At 37.1% G+C, this 22,676-nt stretch overlaps 2 protein-coding genes across 2 annotated transcripts in view; both read left to right on the top strand.

Annotated features, from left to right (window-relative positions):
* LOC127860798 (aspartyl aminopeptidase-like) overlaps positions 1 to 1,085 on the top strand; it is a 37,163-nt gene extending 36,078 nt beyond the window's left edge. Inside the window, exon 8 of the mRNA XM_052399075.1 lies at positions 198 to 1,085. Within this exon, the coding sequence (XP_052255035.1) occupies positions 198 to 245 (48 nt within the window). The 3' untranslated portion in view covers positions 246 to 1,085. The remainder of the gene's footprint in view (positions 1 to 197) is intronic.
* Positions 1,086 to 13,324: 12,239 nt separating this feature from the next.
* LOC127860689 (major facilitator superfamily domain-containing protein 6-like) overlaps positions 13,325 to 22,676 on the top strand; it is a 42,120-nt gene continuing 32,768 nt past the window's right edge. Inside the window, exon 1 of the mRNA XM_052398929.1 lies at positions 13,325 to 13,495. The gene's annotated coding sequence lies outside the window, so the exon portion shown is untranslated. The remainder of the gene's footprint in view (positions 13,496 to 22,676) is intronic.

Raw genomic sequence — 22,676 nt, forward strand, 5'->3', positions numbered from 1 at the left:
GGCCTCATATTTACCAACCAATTCTTAGACTTAAGAATAAAGAATAGACCTTGAACCAAGAAAAACATGTCCAGCTTTTGAATAAATACAAGCTGCCACTGATAATTGTGTCACTGAGAAAATGCCCTGTTTTGCCCATAGTACGTCCAACATGATAACAAACATGCTTTATAAACATGAAAATTTGTGTTTTGCAGAGCTTCTTTGAGCACTACCCTGAAGTGTTCAAGTCTCTGAACTTCTGAACAAGTCATGGACAACCTCGGGCCAGCCTTGCAACTTGGATTTCTGTTTGGCAAAAGGATTTATATTGTACTTACTGTGACCAGTCTTTTCCTGTGTATGTGTTTGTTTTATTTATTGTTTAATATTAGTTTTTGTCTCAAATATTTGCAATACTAAAAAAAAATGTTTTCAAAATGTGTGTAATTTCACATTCTTTTGGCGTATACACTATTTGCTATGTTTTTGAATCATTTAAATGATCTACTTCATTCGTATTGAAGCATATATAAATGTGCCACTCTCTGGAAAAAAATGTGCTTTATGCATGTGTGTAAAGTAATGTACCCAGATGAGCCTTTGCTTATTCTATACTTTCGGCCTAGACTGGATTTTCGTTAAGAAGATTCTTATTTTCAACAAAAAAGTCTATAGAAGCGTAAAGTGTCAACACTGATTACTTGTGCAGACTGCACAGGCTAATCAGGGACGGTACTTTACTCGCATGTATTACGGCTGGAGCAGACTGCGCAGGTTAATCAGGGACAGTACTTTACTCACATGTATTATGCCTGGGGTAGACTGCGCAGGCTAATCAGGGGCGGTACTTTACTCACATGTATTATGCCTGGGGCAGACTGCACAGGCTAATCAGGGACGGTACTTTGCTCACATGTAATATGCCTGGGGCAGACTGCCCAGGCTAATCAGGGACGGTACTTTACTCACATGTATTATGCCTGGGGCAGACTGCACAGGCTAATCAGGGGCGGTACTTTACTCACATGTATTATGCCTGGGGCAGACTGCACAGGCTAATCAGGGACAGTACTTTACTCGCATGTATTATGCCTGGGGCAGACTGTGCAGGCTAATCAGGGACAGTACTTTACTCACATGTATTATGCCAGGGGCAGACTGCACAGGCTAATCAGGGATGGTACTTTGCTCACATGTATTATGCCTGGGGCAGACTGCGCAAGCTAATCAGGGACGTTACTTTACTCACATGTATTATGCCTGGAGCAGACTGGGCAGGCTAATTAGGGACAGTTCTTTACTCACATGTATTATGCCTCGAGCAGACTGCGCAGACTAATCAGGGACAGTTCTTTACTCACATGTATTATGCCTGAGGCAGACTGCGCAAGCTAATCAGGGACGGTACTTTGCTCACATGTATTATGCCTGGGGCAGACTGAGCAGGCTAATCAGGGACTGTACTTTGCTCGCATGTATTATGCCTGGGGCAGACTGCGCAGGCTAATCAGGGACGGTACTTTGCTCACATGTATTATGCCTGGGGCAGACTGCACAGGCTAATCAGGGACGGTACTTTACTTGCATGTATTATGCCTGGGGCAGACTGCACAGGCTAATCAGGGACGGTACTTTGCTCACATGTATTATGCTTGGGGCAGACTGCACAGGCTAATCAGGGATGGTACTTTGCTCACATGTATTATGCCTGGGGCAGACTGCGCAGGCTAATCAGGGACGGTACTTTGCTCACATGTATTATGCCTGGGGCAGACTGCGCAGGCTAATCAGGGACGGTACTTTGCTCACATGTATTACGGCTGGAGCAGACTGCGCAGGCTAATCAGGGACGGTACTTTGCTCACATGTATTATGCCTGGAGCAGACTGGGCAGGCTAATCAGGGACAGTACTTTACTCACATGTATTATGCCTGGGGCAGACTGCGCAGGCTAATCAGGGACGGTACTTTGCTCACATGTATTACGGCTGGAGCAGACTGCGCAGGCTAATCAGGGACGGTACTTTGCTCACATGTATTATGCCTGGGGCAGACTGCCCAGGCTTATCAGGGACAGTACTTTGCTCACATGTATTATGCCTGGTTTTCCCAGAGTGTGCCTCATATACCTAATTGCTAATTGTTAAGACTCTTTAAAACATGTGGATGATAAATAAAATATCTGTATATTTAGATCATGCATACTTGATTCATACCTAAAACTGGTATTTGCTATTTATATTGAACATTATTTCATGATCACCTCGTGGCCATGTAAAACAACCTACTGTGATTTATTGTGCAAGATTTCGAGAGCTCAAATTATCAATATTCCTGATATTTTTTATATTAATTTATCAGTATTGTGCTGTTGTTTTATTGTATTCACAATGTACTAATTTCATTAACATGCTACATGCACACTTTACACGTAGTAAGTACTCACTTTGATTAAATAAACGTCTTAAACCTTTTCTTCATTGTTGTATTTGGTGAGATCAGAATTTTAACCCTTTCCCTATAAGAAGCAAAGGTAAATGGCTATGTGCAAACAGCATAAAACCAGAACAGCATGCGAGTAACACATCAGTATCTGAGGGTTGGAAATGAGGCATCTTGAATGTAGTAAGAAAGGTCATTCATTAAATTAAACTTTCCAAGGGACTACAAATGCGTCAAAATACGTATCTAAGTGGTAGAGGGTAAAACCCTTAATTTTTGTATCTGGTAAGATCAGAATTTTAATCCGCACTTGCGAGTTCGAATTCCAGCTCTCAACATATGAGCCTTGTTCTGGTAAAACAGGGCTACATGCATGTGTGTTTTATATCATTCTAGATTGTATGTCCACGAATATACATTATTTTAAATTGGGATAGAATTATGACGAATGGAGTTGTTGACAGAAAAGCAGTTCTTTCTGAAACTCCAAGACTGATGCAGTCGTTTGTCAAAATAATATTGCATCTGAAGGGGGCATACACTTGCTTGAGTAAATCTGAGTAGGTTTTACTTTTAGCCATATATATTGAAAGACGATTGCCTTGGACTTGATTAGACCAATCGATGACGTGATGTAAAATCCCCAAACCAGAGGGGTAATAACGTGATGCACAATGCAGAAGACAATATGATAGGTAGGATATATTAGACTTTAGAGGCTTATCATCACGACACATTGCGCACATGCATTAAGCCCAGTTTTTCCAGAGCGCCGCTCAAATTAACACATTAAAAACATAACCGAATGTAATCCACAAACGCAACAAACGTTTCATTCTATAAATTTCACGTGAATAAATAACAGTTAATCGTTGGGGTCACATACAATATTTTAATATGGTTGTTTAAGTAGACACTACAAATAACGTCTTAATTCGATAAACATACTTGGCCTTGTTAAAGAGCTTTCAAATTACTAAATGAGCCGTACTCTGTGAAAAAGGGGTTTAATGCATTTGCGTAAAGTGTCGTCCCAGATTAGCCTGTGAAGTCCGCACAGGCTAATCAGTGACGACACTTTCCGCCTAAACTAGATTTTTGCTAAGAAGAGACTTTCTTTAAACAGAAAATATCATAAAAGCGGAAAGTGTCGTCGCTGATAAGCCTGTGCGGACTGCACAGTCTAATCTGGGATGACACTTTACGGACATGCATTAAATCCTCTTTTCACAGAGCACGGCCTAAATAGAACTGCATTTTAGCATTGCTCTGTGAAAACGGGGCTTGATGTATCTGCGTAAAGTGTCGTCCCTGATTAGCCTATGCAGTACGCACAGGATAAGCATGTGCGGAATGCTAAGGCTAATCTAGGCTGACCCTTAAAGCACATGCATTAAGTCTCGTTTTCCTCGAGCGAGACTCATTTACATTGCCGACTATAGATCGAATATACGCCAATAACGGTTACCAAATCAGCTGACTAGAAAACAGTTTATTAATAATCAAAAACGGCTTCAGTGATAACCGGTACCGTTCCCGTCTTCTTGGACACTCGTTCGTTCCACTGGCGGGCGTCGGTGGGCGCTTTGCGGATCACTTCTATGATACACTTGCATACCGGACACAGTATGCCCCACCTTCGTCCCCTGTCCAGCATCCGGTTGATGCATCTGGAGCAAAGCTTATGTCCGCATGGTAACTGCTGTAGGCTCGATATTGGTTTGGAGCAAAACGGGCAAACTTCACTTGCAACCGTTTCTTTGACTTTCGATGTCTCGTTGTTTTCATGTGAATTTTCACTCGTTTGACGTTCCTTTGGTGTATTAATTAGGTCCGTAGTGTGTTCGTTTCGCACCGGGGCGACAACTGGGTGATCCACTCGATTGGGTTTATTAAGTTCATGCTGGTGAGGATTGTGTGGCCTTCGACTGCGTGGGTGTGTTGCCGTTTGCGCTGGTTTTTCCCTTACGGCCATCGACTGCGCATGGTCTCTAGGAGTTGCATCGACAGGTTTGCTTTGATTATTGTCTTGCGCATGTGTCGGAATAGCGCTAGCCTGTTTTTCCGTTGCGAGCGATTTGTCGCGCAAATCGTGTCTTCTTTTCTCCGATGCTTGTTTGACTTTCGTCATTTCATTTCTTGTTTCCGCTGACCTCGGCGTACAGGTTTCATCATACTTGCTATGTCTGTGAAAGTTTCGTATATTATCATGGTACTTCCGCTCGAGTTCATATCTACTCGGCCCTCCTTCACCCCTCGTAGTATCAGCTGTGAAGGTGACATTTCTAGGTGAAACCGCATCGGGGCCGTTTCTTACAATCGGAGTAGTAAGTGTTTGTATACCCTTACCCGCTTGCGTGTCTTCTTCTTTTCCATTGGACTTCTTCGTCAACATATTTTGCCTGCTAAACACATCCATGTATCTCGAGCGAACACCCGATTTCCTTCCATCAGTATTGGTTCTCGGGTGAGCGTTTGCCTCTTTCTGCAGTTTAAACTTTGCCAACGCCTTCTTCACGCGCTCAAGTTCCGTCTCCATACAGGTCCCCGGCTTGACGCTCAGACTACTTGTGCTACTGCGCATGCTTGGATTCGCCCATGACCAGCGCTTGTGTCTGGATCCCGGCCGGCTGGACGGACGGTACAGTGAACACGTGGACCCCATCTCGCAGTCGCTCAGGGACTCTGTGTCCAGATTGACTTGGTTCCCTGCTCTTGCCGCGTAGAGAGACGTGATAATATCACCGTGCGGGTTTAACATGGTTGAACCAGTAAATATAAATGCGGGATTTAGGGAGCAAGTTTTCAGACGCTTGGTTATAGAACTTAAGCACGAAAGATAACTGTAGCAACGAGCTTTTGGATGTGTTATGTTAAACATAAGGTTTAACCAGTACGTTCCGTGTATTCATTAAATCCATATATGTTCAGCGATTGTTTAACTGGGTCGCATTTTGATTCTATACATGTACTTGTTACGTGTGCATTTCTTTGGTTAAACAACTGAATACATTTTGTGTCAGCTTATTTATTTGCTCCATTATAGTAACATTGAATAACCTATCCGTAACGTATTGTTTTGTTTCAATGTCAATAGTTTAAAATGCACAATAATTTCAATGTGTCAGGTATCCATTAGCTTACATAATATCTAAAATTTATGTTCATAACCAATAAGCAGGGTAACACTGTATCCAATATACGGCAAAAACCACTATGTGAACAGTTAAAAAAAAATTCGAACGACTTGGACTGAGTATAGCCCCTCTGTGTGCTCTGTATTGTCTTCTGCATTGTGTAACACGGCACGGATGCCAGCATATCAGCCGATAGATCTTGTCATGAGCAGGTCTTAGACAATTACAATTATAAACATTCGGCTTGTCGACATTTATTAAATTAGGTTAAAGTTACATGGTGATGAAGATGATTTAAATGTAATAATCACAATGTAGAATGCATGCAAGTTGTATTACAATTAAAGTTTAATTGTGATGCATCGGGGCACATTATAATCGAGATGTATATAACATGATAACATGTAGCGTAACAGTGCACACATTCGGTTTAATAATAGGAATCTTAACATGACGTTATACAAACTTAAATGTTTTTATTTTTTCTTATTTATTTATCTATGTACGAGTATTCTATTAAGCGAACTTATGGAAAATGTTAAGGGATATAAGAAAAACAAAAGGCTGCTTTAAATCAGAACTAATAGATTGATAACGCTACAAATGTATTCGCAACCTCCGCGCAGTGATTTGACTAGAACCAACATGCATTAGCTTGATCGAATCCCTGCCTTCATAACCAACCACGTGATGATAGCCGAACCACGTTGAACTTTAATTTTTCCGTTATTATTTTTGAAATAAGTTATTTTATTATGAACCACATCTTAAATACTCTTTTGAAAATATACAGGAAAATGATACTGCTTTTCATAATATACCGATAATACTTTAAAAAAAATCTTGATATACATATAATACTAAATAAATCATCCCAAATATTGTAGGATTTTCTCGTGATTGCAAAGAGTGTATGTTAGAACATGGAACGACAACTCTGCGTGGAGATTGATGTATTAGCATACTCCTCAACAAGCAAATAAGTAATTAAAATATGGGGCTATCGTGTGATAGTCAAGATGACGACGCCCATGCCGAGGGAGGTATTTTCGCCGTTTTATACGCTTTACTACTTGTATTAATGTTTTGTTATGCCGCTCACTTTTCAGTCATATCAGCAAGAAAATTGCAAGCGTTGGCCGTCCAACAGATTTCACGTTTTGGTAAATTGACAAAATGAAAAAAAGTTGTTTCGGATTCGCAAATTTTCGTTTTAGTTATGATATTTATGGCAAGCGGTTCGACGCATCATCACAAGAAACTAGGTTTTTCATGAGAACCTAGGTTCTTAAATGAAATCTTGGGTTCTCAAGATGTATTTCATAAACAGTTTAATTTTTTATTCATGTGTTCAGACCTATGTAGTCCGATTTCTTTACTAATTTCATTCCTCAAGAACACCCATGCACGGAAAACGTCGTACATATAAACAAGAGGCGGTCACCGACGGCTTATGCCTGTTGTATAATCCCAAGAAACTAGGTTTTTCATGAGAACCTAGGTTCTCATGAGAAACGAGGTTAATGAAATCCCAAGAAACCAGGTTTTTCATGAGAACCTAGGTTCTCATGAGAAACTAGGTTTATGAAATCCCAAAGAAACCAGGTTTTTCATGAGAATCTAGGTTCTGATGAGAAACTGGTTATTTTATGAGAACCTAGGTTCTCATAAGAAACTAGGTTTTTCATGAGAACCTAGGTTCTCATTTGAAAACCTTAGTTCTCGGCGAGACGACGCACATAGACACATAGAACTAAGGTTCAAATGAGAAACTAGGGTTTTCATTAGAACATAGGTTCTCATTCTGAGAACCAAAGTTCTCGTTTGATATCCAAGGTTTTTACAAGAACCTAGGTTAAGTTTTCATGAGAACCCAAGATTTTATTTGGGAACCATAGTTCATAGTTCTCATTCTGAGAACCTAGGTTCTCATTAAAAAACTAGTTTCTTGGGATTATGCGTCGAACCGCTTGCCATAGATATTTTTGATGGTATACTAATACTGACCATTTACCATGCTCCTAAATATCTATTATATGCACCTTTTGATGATTTGAAAGCCTGAAATTATAAAGCGTCGTGCGACGCGAAACGATTGAATAATTGGGAAAGTTCTCTTGTTGTCGTTTTATTTTGAGATACTACGAAGATTGCTTATATAGGTAAAAAATACATCCACTCTATGCATGAGCATGGATTGTCGAGTGGTCTAGGCGGGAGACTTTTTACTCTAGGACTCCAGGGGTCAGTGGTTCGAGCCCAGTTGAGGGTTACTTTTTTTAATCCTTTTTTGAAATTGTATTTTTTTTAATGGAGATTTTTAGTTCAAATGTTTAAATTTATCAATATAAAGCATTTAATGACAAGCTTCAATACATGCCAAAATGTGTTGGACAGCCCCTTTAATAGTCGCTCTATATTTCGACTTTACTCGCTGCGAAATTTCTTAGCGGAGTGACCTTATTGCAGCTCCACGAAGAGAATTTACGGGGAGTAAAGCCGAGATATAAAGCGAATTTTCATACGAAATAAAAGCTTATCACATTTTAACTGATATGGAAAAACAACGCAATTAAAAAAAATAATGAAAAAACAAGTAATAAATGGTATAAAACGGCGAAAATTAACTGTCACGGCATGGACGTCGCCATCTTCACTATCACGTGATTACCCCCTCTGATTAAAGCCCCAGCCCCATACAGATGCCGGATCAACACGGTTCATATCCGGGATGACCCGGCACGTGAACTGTGTAGCCGCCGTGTAGGTCCTGGGACGTTCAAGAATGTCCTAGGCGCTCCGGGAGGCCAACACGGCAGTTTTTGAAAGTTCATAACTGCCGTGTTGATCCCTGACGATCCGGGATGATAACACAATCCGGTATGGTCCTGATTGCTAAAGCAAAGCTACGACAGAGAAATAGAAAATTCGCGATCAATATTTATCTAAACCAGTGAATAGAATGGAAAGGAGAACCATCTGGGTCAGACAATGGCTAGCCAGACCGTCTGATTGGCGAACTCAAGAAAAAAGACACAAAATACTTCTGTTATGCCCTGCACATGTGCTATCAGATAAACCAAAAGATCCTGACACGTATTGAGCAAACAATCAAACCGAAGAATTTAAAATGCAGGAAGCATCTGAAAGCTGGCATAAAGTTTGCAAAAACATTGCGGTACCTAACACTGGTGACAGTTACTACTGTCTGATGCATGGCTTTCGGGTCGCACACAGCACCATCTGCAAGATTATGCTTCAGGTTTGCGATGCGTATTTGTAGAATTTGCCGAGGAGCCCATGCCCTGTCCTGAAACGCCAGATGAGAAGAGCATCTTTAAGCAGTTCGGCGACCTATAGAAGTTGCATTACAATGTGGTTGTATCGGACTGGAAGCACATCGCCGTACTCGTCCTCGGTGTGGTAGGTCCTACTACAACTATTAGCATTCCATAATCCTCTTGGCCTTGGTCGACGCCGACTACAAATTCATTTGGATTGAATTAGGCAGCATTGCATTTCGTGTTCAACATAGGGTTCTCATTGAGCCAATTGGCCATGATGACCTCAATTTTCACTGAAAAGACGAGAACGTTCTATTTTTTAGCTCATCTATTTTTTTGAAAAAAAAATATGAGCTATTGTCATCACCTTGTCGTCGGCGTCCGTTTAAGTTTTGCGTTTAGGTCCACTTTTCTCAGAAAGTATCAATGCTATTGCATTCAAACTTGGTACACTTACTTACTATCATGAGGGGACTGGGCAGGCAAAGTTAGATAACTCTGGCCTGCATTTTGACAGAATTATGTGCCCTTTTTATACTTAGAAAATTGAAAATTTTGGTTAAGTTTTGTGTTTAGGTCCATTTTATTCCGTAAGTATCAAAGCTTTTGCTTTCATACTTGCAACACTTACTAACTATCATAAGGGGACTGTGCAGGCAAAGTAATGTAACTCAGACTGGCATTTTGACAGAATTATGTGCCCTTTTTATACTTAGAAAATTAAAAATTTGGTTAAGTTTTGTGCTTAGGTCCACTTTATTCCTACAGTATCAAAGCTATTGCTTTCATACTTGCAACACTTATTAACTATCATAAGGGGACTGTGCAGGCAAAGTTATGTAACTCTGACTGGCATTTGGACGGAATTATGGGCCCTTTATACTTAGAAAGTTGAAAATTTGGTTAAGTTTTGTGTTTTGGTCCACTTTACCCCTAAACTATCACAGATATTGCTTTCATACTTGGAACACTCACAAACTATCATAAGGGTACAGTAAAAGAACAAGTTGCATAACTCTGGTTGTCATTTTTACGGAATTATGGCCCTTTTTTGACTTAGTAACTTTGAATATAGGGTTAAATTTTGTGTTTCGATCCACTTGACTTCTCAAGTATCAAGGCTATTGCTTTCAAACTCCAAATACTTTCATGCTATCATGAGGTTACTGTACCTGGCAAGTTGAATTTTACCTTGACCTTTGAATGACCTTGACTCTCAAGGTCAAATTATAAAATTTTGCTTAAAATGAGATAACTTCTTTATTTACGATTAGATTTGATTGATACTTTGACAAAAGTACTCTTACCTGACATACCACAATAGACTCCACCCAAACCATCCCCCGTGCCCTTCCACCCCCCCCCCCCCGAATCCCCCCCCCGAATCACCCCCCCTATTTTTTTATTATTTTTTTAAATATCATCTCACAAATGACCACCACACCCTCACACTATACAATATACCCCCACCCCCCCCCCCCAAATTGTTTTTTTAAACGGTTAAAAACACAAATATTTATTTTTATTATTTTATGTTTGAAATACCGTCCAACCATCGCACCCAAGAATACCCCCCCCCCCCCTAATTCCCCCCCCCCCCTATTTTTTTTAAAGATCATCTTACAAATGACCACCACACCCTAACACTATACTATACCCTCCCCCCCGAATCCCCCCCCTATTTTTTTTAAGATCATCTCACAAATGACCACCACACTATACTATACCCCCCCCCACCCCAATATTTTTTTTATTAATTTATGTTTGAAATACCGTCCAACCATCGCACCTAAGAATACCCCCCTCCCCACCCCCCCCCCCCCCGAATTCCCACCCCCCCCCCTTTTTTTTAAGAACATCTCACAAATGACCGCCACCCTCACACTATACTATACCCCCCCCCCGAATCCCCCCCCCCCCCTATTTTTTTTAAGATCATCTCACAAATGACCACCACACCCTCACACTATACTATACTCACCCCCCCACCCCACCCCCAATTTTTTTTTTGAAACAGTTAAAAAACACAAATATTTATTTTTATTATTTTATGTTTGAAATACCGTCCAACCATTGCACCCAAGAATACCCCCCACCTCCCCCCCACCCCCTTCCCCCCCCTTCCCCCCCTCCCTAATATTTTTTTACTAAGATCATCTCACAAATGACCACCACACCCTCACACTATACCCCCCCACCTCCCCATCTCCCCCCCCCCCAATTATTTTTTTTTTTGAAACGGTTAAAAAACACAAATATTTATTTTTATTATTTTATGTTTGAAATACCGTCCTACTATCGCACCCAAGAATCCCCCCCCCCACCCCCCCCCCCCCACCGCCCCCCCCCCCTCCCCCGAATTTTTTCACTCCACCGCTCCCTCCTTTGTGATTGAAAATGAGAGTCCCTTCACCTTTAAAAAGAAAATAGATGAGCGGTCTGCACCCGCAAGGCGGTGCTCTTGTTTATTTATATATCTATACGAGGTTACACCTTCGGGATTTGATTGCTGAATTATGGAATCACCGAAGATCAACATGTTTTATACAAGTTATTGTTAGTCCGACGCAGATCGGGTTTGGTCCGTATGGATGCCGTGTTAGTCCATGTCGTCGTGTAGGTCCAGAATAGTTCGTGTAAATGTCGTGTTGGTCCGTGTTTATCCGTGTCTCTGTCGTGTAGGTCCGTAGCTATGCAGTGACTGTCCGGGACAATCGGCGTGGGCGTCGTGTTGATGGCGTGTTGCTGACGGTTTTAGTCCGTGTGGAAGCCGTGTTGTCATCGAGATGATTGTCTTCGGAAGACCGTCGACGCTCAAAAATCCCAAAAGATCCCGGTTCGTCCCGGTTTTTGATTCGGGGGGATCCGGGGCGATCATGGACTGCCTAGTCCATCCGTACTTATGTGGGACTGGACTTTAAGAAGACGGCTTGTTATAGATCAATGGAGTATTGTCCTTTATAAGCAATGTGGCATTGATTTACTCGTGCAGAGTAGTTTCGTTTCAATAAACAAGTAATGCTGGTATATAAACATGTTCATCATGTGAACACATGCGCTTTGGTGTTTTTTCTCTATGATTTTCTTAAGAGCCCTGATGAGTACTGACCTTTGTTTTATATTGCAAACAATTTGAATGACAACATATCTTGTTTGGATGAAGAGAGAATTTATTGTTTGCACAGTGTGAGTGCTTGCTTTTTATGTCCCACCGTCTATACTGGGGGCATATTGTTTTTGCCCTGTCTGCTGGTTTGTTGCTTTGTCGGTTTGTTTGCGTCAAACTTAAACATTGGCCTTAACTTTTGCAATATTGATATTAGCAGCTTGATATTTGGCATGCATGTGTATCTCATGGAGCTGCACATTTTGAGTGGTGAAAGGTCAAGTTCATCCTTCAAGGTCAAAGGTCAATGTAAAAGATCAAATTTTGCAATATTAAAGATAGCAACTTGGTATTTGGCATGCATGTGTATCTCATGGAGCTGCACATTTTGAGTGGTGAATGTCAAGGTCAAAGTCATCCTTCAAGGTCAAAGGTCAAATATATGGGGGGGACATAGTGTTTAACAAACACATTTTGTATCAATTATGTGTTCCGGAACATAACCTTACGCTGGTATTATTTTGACTAGGCCGCATTTTACGACCACTATATCATGTAGGTGTAGCTCAAAAGTCAAAGCATACCTCAAATAACGTTCGGATAGACACTTATTTTTCGCATCCTTTAATAGAAAATGAAACAATATCAAATAAGACAATATCAAATTAATGCCATTTAACTTTTTTTTTTAAATCATTTTTCTTTATGTAGCTTGTATTCGCCTCCATGCGTATCGTATTGTATTGTTAGTTTACATATTTATGTGTAAGGATACAATAGAGTTTCGTTCATAATTCAGCGTGATTGATATTTTACAGGTATTGCTATAAAAAGGTAGATAAAATCTCTGGATAAAAGTAAACAGACTCAAACATACAGTGTACACACATAGGTACAGCACAAACAAACATACAGTGTACACACATAGGTACAGCACAAACATACAGTGTACACACATAGGTACATCACAAATGCATGTTATTATAGAGGTGCGTCCTATTTTTTGGAGCATGAGTACTTTTTTTCTGTGATACCAGCATTTGCTAATAATGACTGATTGTAATACTCGATATATTGATATATTAATACAGCTATTGCTTCCCTTACTAGTTTTGACTCTCATGGATTCCCTTGATATTCAGTGTATCGATATTGATAATGAAACCCTTGAACCGTCCATAGCTTCCATTGTTTAAAATATGTCGTTGTTGAGAAGATTCCTTTACAAGATACCAAATAAAAATGCAGATAAATGTATACAATACAATCTTTTCCAATAGCGAGATGTGAGGATTTGTTTGGATTCAAAATCCGGATTCTGTATTTTGTGCTAACATCCCCACATTTGGTATTGATCATGGCAGTCCACAGAATAACATCATGTGCAAGCATCTATCGGCTACAGTGAAGCCGTGTTCGGGAGTGATTTGAAATGGCGTCGGTCGATATACTGTAAGGACTAGCAATATACTGTAAGGACGAGCTAGATTGCTTTTCTCGATGTTCGCAACGGGAGGGGTACATCAAGGCTTGTCCGAAACAAGGTTAGTTTCATGATTGTTGTTATCTACTTGAACTTGAAGCTTGTTATCAACGTGCTAACTAAATTACACTTGAAATTCTATTTAAACGTGCTTTATTAAAATCGTAATTACATATGTGCATTAACATATGTGTGTCTAATTGGCGCTTAATTGGTTGTTGTCGTCCCAGGTAAAATACCCCGTGTACTTAAGTTTACCATCATGTACTCCGGGTACGGAAAATATACATGTACGTTCCCCGGATGCTTTTAAGTACATGTATACTACAACGTACCCCGCTGACTGAGGCACTTTCTTATTTAGTATAGTATCAGTACCCTTGGAACTTTGTAGTTTACTTATGAGTACCCAGGGTACTTTTAAGTAGTACGTAACTCGACATTGACAAATCCAGCGTAATTTGTATAAATGTACGTAAATTGAGTAGTGATAGTGCAGCGTTATATAATTTGCAACACGTTTTCTGAATCACTATGAACATATGCATCTGTGCTGGGAGTGACAATATATCATATTTTAAAAAGACTCGTGATTTAGCGTTGTCATATAATTTTATAACAAATATGGTCGTTAAAGTCATTTACAGTTTGCTGTAACTATGCATGTTTGATTGACAAATAGTAATTAAAAATCGTTAACTGAATTGGCAGACATCCAGATAAAAAAAGCGATTAAAATGAACGAACATGACAACCAGATTGTTATTTTTACCCAGTACTAAACGCCCACGATGCGAAATTATTATTATTGATGCATGTACAGTTTCATACAACTTTAAATATGTTTTTATACCACTAAATATTTTATGTGAACAGCAACAATAATAAGTTGTTATACTTGGATCGATGCTAACAAATGTTAACATGATTTATAAAAGATGATTAGAAATCGATCGCAATCAGATCTTTATCAGGTACAAGCCGCAGAGTTTTCTTAACATCATCATACAATGCAGAATGAAGTTTTAGATAGAGCTAGCTTGCAACAAAAAATCAATCTTATTAATAAAGACGACAATTTAGCCTTAAGTTCTTTAATAATCAAGTATCTATTGTGATATATCTTTATCCACAACACAAAGACAGATGCTTAGGAAATTAATGATGGATTAATAAATACAACCCGCTTAAATCTTCAGTAAAAAAGTACTTTTCTTAAAAACACGTAAATTTCTTTGAACAAATTAAAATAAGTTTTGTCTCAGGTAGGTTGAATCTTTTTAAATATCGCATTTGTTTGTTTATTTAGTATTATACTTTAACTTAAGAAATTAAGTTCATACGAGTAATAAAATATATTGAATTAATATTTGAGCCTTGCTCTGTGAAAAGGGGTTTAATGCATATGCGTATAATGTCGTCCCAGATTAGCATGTGCAGTTCGCACAGGCTGATCAGGGACGACAATTTCCGCTTTTATGATACTTTTCGTTTAACAAATTATCATCTTAGCAAAAATTTAGTTTAGGCGGAAAGTGTCGTCCCTGATTAGCCTGTGCGGACTCCACAGGCTAATCTGGGACGACATTTTACGCGCATGCATTACACTCCCTTTACACAGAGCATGGTCCGTATGCATTATGAGCCCTCGTCCTTTATTTAACTGCAGTTTACATCAATGTCACATGGACACGATATCATTAATATTTCAAGTTGTCTGGATTAACAAGAAGCCAATACATATGGGACTCGCAGACATATACAGCCAAGGTCATGAAATCGATAATGTATGCTAAAGATACATCCTGGAAAAATAGGGATATCTTCAGTTCACATTCAACTTCCGTGGACGTTTTTCAGTCATTCAATTTAGTCATGTACCTTTTTAGTTACTAAGCACCTGGAATTTAGCCTTTTACACAACTTTTTATTTAAATTTTAAAATAATTTCACTTATGCTGTACACTGATATTAACTAATAAAGTCATTTTTAATTAATATTAAGAAGTACAGGGTAATGGATATTGAAATGAAACGGTATGGTACGTCAAGAACCGTTGCTTAATTGATATAAGAAAACAGTGTTTACACCAAATTTTGAGTAATCAGTCTTAAGTTAATGGTCATACAATTTCAAAATACCAACAACAGGGTCTTATCGAATACATTATTATACATTTAGTTATTAAAATACCATTAACCCTCATAATAAGCAAATCTTTCGAACAATATTTCGAAGAATAAAGTTAACATATAAACAATTTATGTTCCTTATAAAAATAGCCGAAATTTCAACGCTAGATGTGGTCTAATAACATAGATTTAAAAAGATTCAAAATGTTCTCTCTTTTTTGGCGGGGCAATAAATTCAACACATGTTCATGTACCAAGTTAGTGTTCGTGTTTGGTATGAATAGATATCGTTGCGGGAAATCAAAATGGAATGTATTGTGCCACACAAAATAAAATCGAGCGTTTTGTATGTCGTTAAATCTATGTTACCATACCACATCTAGCGTTGAAATTTTGGCGACTGCTATAAGGAACACTGATTTTTTTACGTGTTACCTATTTAACGAAATATTTTGCGATATATTCGTTGAGTTTGAGTATTTATGTTACTCTAAGAAAACTACCCCTGATTTGATACAATGTCGTTATATGAAGATAACGATGTTCATGTAGCGTTATCAGTGCGCAGAATCAGGGGTTTACACACGGACTGGACAAAATGTAAATACACCGTTAACACTTATTTTTTTTTCAAATGTCTAAAATTATTAAAATACATTTGCATAAATCTTAAGTGCATAAAAGACTATTTTTTTCTTGCAGTTTGTGCCAATATCTTAAGGTATACGAATAAACCCTTGAATACGTCAGAAATCGGTCACAATATTTCACGTCGCGTAAAGCATAACTGTAAATTTTTGAATAAGAACACAGGCTTATTAAATAAAGTAATTCTGGTGTATTTCACATTGCAATAAGCAGCATAAAATCTGTCTGTTATGCACTGTTTGAATTTGTTAAGACAAATTGTTTTACAAAGCTATATAAAAAAAAGCAACACTATCCGGTATGTTTACATCCATTACCGATCAAATGGAACCCCACAAAGTCACGTGATCCTGCACCCTGGTTAGAGTATGAGCAAAAAATATTGAAATAAAATAAATCATGTCAAAGCAAACATTTCATAAATAACAGTTTTGGAACTAGTGTATGATAAGGCAATGTTAATGTTTGGCTGAGCATTCAAAGTTTCCAAATAGACTTTGAGTAATACGAGTTTGTTTCTTTGTGTAGAATAAAATAGTAGACACTTTGGATTTTGTTTCCTAGAGAATAAAAGGTTGTCTTGCAAGTACATCTTATTTCAAAAAGAAAAATGCAGAAAATTAATCTAAACTACATTTTACAAGTGTTAAACATTTGACTTTATATTTGCCTATGAGCCACTACAAAGTTGTTGTTTTTTAAATTCATTTGGTACTATATTACGTGATGTTAATACAAGTTAATAGTAGCACTGAAGGGATTTTTAGATTCCACATCAAGTTTCAAGTTTCAAGTTTTTATTGGAACATCGGCAAAATGCCTTTGACGATTTACATATTCAAGTCAACAAATTATGGTCGAAGTGCATCAGTACAATACAAAGAACATAGATAATTGTACACATAAATAACTATGTAAAGTGTTCAAACATCATTTGCAAAAGTAAATGTATTGACAATTATGTAAGGAGAAACAAGTAGTAAATAAACAATATATTAACGATTCCATACAACATTAATTTAAGAAGCAGCAAATACTGCTAATTTTTCATCACGGAGTTTCATTGTCTCAGTAATGAATCTGGCAACATTGTTAACTACTGCAGTATTTTAACAAGATAGTATATTTTTTAATTTGACTAAGTTTGGCCAGTTAGATCGAATATAATATTTTGTTCGTAGATCTTTATAGATGGAGCAAGTAAGAAAGAAATAAGTGATTTTTGAAAAGTTGCCAATTTAGTCATGTTCATAACATGTAAGAATTGTAGTGATCCAGTTGTTTTTCTTTATTTGAGCCTTGTTCTTAGAAAATTGGGCATAATACATGTGCGTTAAGTGTCATCCCAGATTAGCCTACATGCAGTCAGGGACGACACTTTCCGCTTAAACGTGATTTTCGGTAAGGACGGACTTCCTTGAAACTAAAAATACCATAAAAGCGAAAAGTGTCGTCCCTGATTAGCCTGTGTGGACTGCACAGGCTAATATGGGACGACACTTTACGCACACGCATTATGCCCAGTTTTCTCAGAACGCGGCTCATTTTCAAGTTAAATCGAATGATTTATTCAATACATACTTATTTAAGATCATACACAATAGAATAAGAACAATAAAATAAAACGGCTATTATAAGTTCGTTGTTAGGCCATCAACTAATTAAATGGTTTTATTTCTTTAAAATGAATCGTGGGTGTTTGGTATGTACGTATAACTTGATTGGTCTTTGTCGGCTCAAGCTCTTCCATAAGGGACCCGGATACTCTTGAATATACTTGACGCTTACCCAGGGTACATGGTAATATACTTAAGAGTACCTGGCGTACTTTATAGTACAACCTGAGCCGACAACGATCAATTGAGACAACCACGAATGGTCATTGTCGGCTCTGGTACTACTTAAAAGTACCCCGGGTACACTTACGTTTACTTTAATGTAACATGGGTAAGGAAAATATGTGTTCCTTAAAAGTACACCGGAGGATGGCCGGTGCCTTTAAACGTACTTTGCGTACCCGGGGTGCATTTTTATATACTTAAAGCGGGTATATACGATTTTTTTAATGTGTTTAATTGTAATATATTGATAAAATATGTTACAATAACAAAAAATAAACAAGAACAATTATACATTAAAGCCGAATTTCATAAAATGCAGCAAAGACAAATTAGCGCCCCGAGCCGATAGTGACGTACATATTTTCCTACATTAACCGAAGCATTCGTCTTTGTATAAGGATCGGAGTTAGTGTTCGTGTGTCGTAAGAATAGATATCGTTGCAGGAATTCAAATAAACCGTTAAACTAAGTTTCGATTCAAATCGTACATGTATGGTATACATGCTGGCGAATTCGGCTGTACAGCCGTTTTCAATTTTAGAATTAAAAATCTGGCTTATTTCGCATTTTTCGACACATGTTATTCTTATCTTTTATTTTAATTTATATTGAACTATATATTTAATAAGTTTTTTACACAGTTTATATAAATTAATAAATATTTGACAAAATCGTATATACCCGCTTTAAGAGTACCCGTGGTTCTTTTTAGTAGCATCCGAGCCGACACCGACTAATTGAGCGATAGTATAGTTATATACACGCAAATAACACCAGAAGTCACCGGAAGAGGAGAGATTACATCGCGCTTGATAACGCAATAACCATGTTTTGGGAAAGGCCTGGATTTGCTTTTCACCAAGATGTCCTTAAATACAACTATGATTACAAACTCTTTACTCAAATTACTGGTTTGTATGAATTCTTTCTTCTTTCTATTTTAGAAGTTGATATCATTATAGTCCAAATAATTAGACGTTATTTACCGTTTAGTCCATGTATATCGACCTCATTTTTATAGGAGTAGATATTATGTTAAAGGGGCCTTTTCACAGATTTTGACATGTTTTGAAGTTAGTCATTAAATGCTTTATATTGATAAATGTAAACATTGGATCTTAAAAGCTCCAGTTAAAAATCCAGAATAAAATTCTTTAAAAAGCAGTAGTCCGCAGTTGACCCCCTTAGTCCTGGAGTAAAGACGCATTAGCCTGCTCGACTATTCTGCAAGTATAAATGGTTAACGTATTTTATACCTAATATAAGCAATCTTCGTAGTTTCACACAATTATACAACAACAACATAACTCTCCAAATTATTCAATCGTTTCGCGTTGCAACGCTTTATAATTTTTAAATCGTTAAAAGATGCATATAATGGCTATATTAGACCATGGTAAATGTTCAGTAATAATGTTTCCTAAAAATAACTCTTAAGCAAACAGCTTTCAAGCAACTGCAGGCTGAACTGGATCTAAACTGGCCACAATCGCCTTAATGTCTCATTTACTGGGATACAGTTCATTTAACTTTAAAGGGATCTTTTGGGGCGTTTTGGTAAAAGAGCGGTTTTCTGACAATTACAAATAGTTTAATTGGATACTGATTAGACTGCCCTTTTCCTGTGACCTGGCTAATTAAATTCAGAAGCCTGGTAAAAGTTTAACGTTAATGTTACCAATGTGTCTGACCAGGGCCTGGATTTTTAAATCTAGGACATGCATGGTCAGGAGATGTCATTTAAAATTATACATTTTTTCAAACACATACAAATGCATACAAATATAAATAGTAAAATGACTAAGTCAGAAGGCATTTGACTTCGGCTGGTGCCTTGGCACACCAGGTGTTTTGGTTGCAATAGTTTGATGGACTCACTACTTGTATGTGTAGTTACATTATTTACAGTATATCAAACAGTATTAAGCATGAACCAATGATTTTTTCAAACATAGATATTTGATGTTAAATGATTGAAGGAATAATATTTAAGGTTTAAGAAGGCATTTTCTTTTTGTTTTAAAGGATATCTTTGAAAATTATATTTTTTATTAATTTTTTGGCAACAAGGGGTAACGCATTTTTAAAAAATGTAATTAATTTTCTGACAAAAAACTGGTACATTGTACCATGAGTAGCATGAAACAATATTTTTTTTAAACATTTGTAATTGATGAAAAATGATTGCAAAAATAATATCTAGGGTCTAATAAAGCATTTTTTATTGTATTTTTATAGGTTACTCTGAAAATTCTATTTTTCATGATTTTTTTTGCAGCAAGGGGTTATGAAATTTAAAAAATGTTACTGGATTTTTAGACGAAAACTGGAACTATGATAATACTATGATGCAATTCGCCAAAACATTTATAATTATATTGTTTTTTCTTGAAAATATTTTTCCCCAATTCACTAAAAATAACACTTTTGATCAGAAAATTCATATATAATGATGTTTACTTTTATTTTCAAGAAGCATAATGCCTCTTTTTAGTTGTATTCAGCCATAAGTTCTTGTCAGGCACTTAAGGGTTATATATTGCCTTTCTTTAACTAAATGCAAAATAATTCTACATTTTGAGACATTCATAAAATATTTTATGTCTTAAAAACACAGACAGACTAATGAATTTATATATCAAGTACTTCCATACTAGCAGGACCATTCTAGGCGGGCAACCTAGCAACCTTGATTTGTTCATATCTTCCTATCAATCTGTTATATGTGTCATGAATCATTTGTTCGGAGAACATTGAATGTTTTTATTTTTTGCTTTTCGGTGGTTTATAGAGAAATATCAGTGAAATAAAACTGATAATTTCACTGTTTTAAACAATGAAAATTATCGATAATTTTCACTGTCTATGTTAAATGACGTCATTTTTGGACGAAATGACGTCATTTTCCCAGCGCAATTCTTTAGTTAAACTCTTAAACAATGTATCGGTATATAAACTGTGAAAAAAAAGCATAAAATAAAAAGAAAATTTGTTGGGTTCGGTGGATTATCGATTTTAATTCACGAGTGATCATAGAAAATATTATTTCCACGAGTGGCTACTCGTGATCAAATAAAATATATATTTTCTATGATCACTCGTGAATTAAAATCGATAATCCACCGAATCCAACAAATATCCTTTATGTTATAACTTTTAAATAATTCAATGTTCAAAGTGATATTGTTATTGACCGATAAACTAACATACTGATTACAAGGGAATATTCTATTAATTATTTGCATTTTATCTTACATGAGAAATAATTGCCTAAATGTTTTTCAAACTATAGAGAAATCTATATACAATTAATAATTGACGTTTATCAAAAAAAAAATATGAAATGGAAGTTGAAAGATAAAAATAAAAAATGCAAGTTTTATCAGATATTCGTAATAATTTCCAATATAATTGAGTGTCTGAGCAATGTGGATGAATGAATATATCGGATAAAACGAACACTTGTCTACACTTTAATTATGATTTATTTTTCAATATTTTATGCACTTAAGTTTAGCCTTAATGCGTTTTTATATGCATTTATAGACAGTGTCCCTCCCCAAAATCAAGGAATTATTACTTGTCATTCATTTGTGTAATGGTATACAATAATTTTGTGGTAGAATATTTGAGAAAAACATTAGAAACGAAACTTGTCAGTGATGAAATTTTCCATACACGGTTATGGAAATTACCGATCGTCGGTTTCCGAAAAACAATACGTCACGGTTTCCAAAAATATGATGGTTGTGCCCAAAGATTTAGGTGTTAATGAACATTGCTGGTTTATATTTTAATAATTACGATTCTCATTTGATTAATAGGTAATTTCAAGGCTGATAAACTTGAAATATGCAAGCTATTCTTTCGTTTTGCATATGTCTGTCGATACATCTGTACAATCGGTAATTTCCGTAACCACTCGTTAAATTGTAGCAGACACAAGTTTAAATTAAAAAAAATATGTTTCACACTAATATTATACCTCTTACTTGCTAAAAACTTATGCTTGAATGATTTAAAAGTTATATTGCATCGTTTTCAGCCAGAAAAACTGTCTATGACTGCGAAAAAAAACATAAAAAACTTTTTAATTTAAAAATGGCTTTTAAACGTAATTTAGACCCATGTTTAGCGAGATAATTAAGAACCACTTTTTATACACTGCCAAATTGTGACATAACAAATTGCCTCCCTTGTTGGTTCATGCGACTGTATTATTATGCCCCCTTCGAAGAAGAGAGGGTATATTGTTTTGCACATATCGGTCCTTATGTCCGTCCACCAGATGGTTTCCGGATGATAACTCAAGAATGCTTATGCCTAGGATCATGAAACTTCATAGGTACATTGATCATGACTCGCAGATGACCCATTTTGATTTTGAGGTACCTAGGTCAAAGGTCAAGGTCACGGTGACCCGAAATAGTAAAACGGTTTCCGGATGATAACTCAAGAACGCTTATGCCTAGGATCATTAAACTTCATAGTTTCATTGATCATGACTCGCAGATGAACCCTATTGATTTTAAGGTCACTAGGTCAAAGGTCAAGGTCACGGTGACCCGAAATAGTAAAATGGTTTCCGAATGATATTTCAAGAACGCTTATGCCTAGGAT

The sequence above is a fragment of the Dreissena polymorpha genome, chromosome 15, assembly GCF_020536995.1.
Source record: "Dreissena polymorpha isolate Duluth1 chromosome 15, UMN_Dpol_1.0, whole genome shotgun sequence".
NCBI lineage: Eukaryota > Metazoa > Mollusca > Bivalvia > Myida > Dreissenidae > Dreissena > Dreissena polymorpha.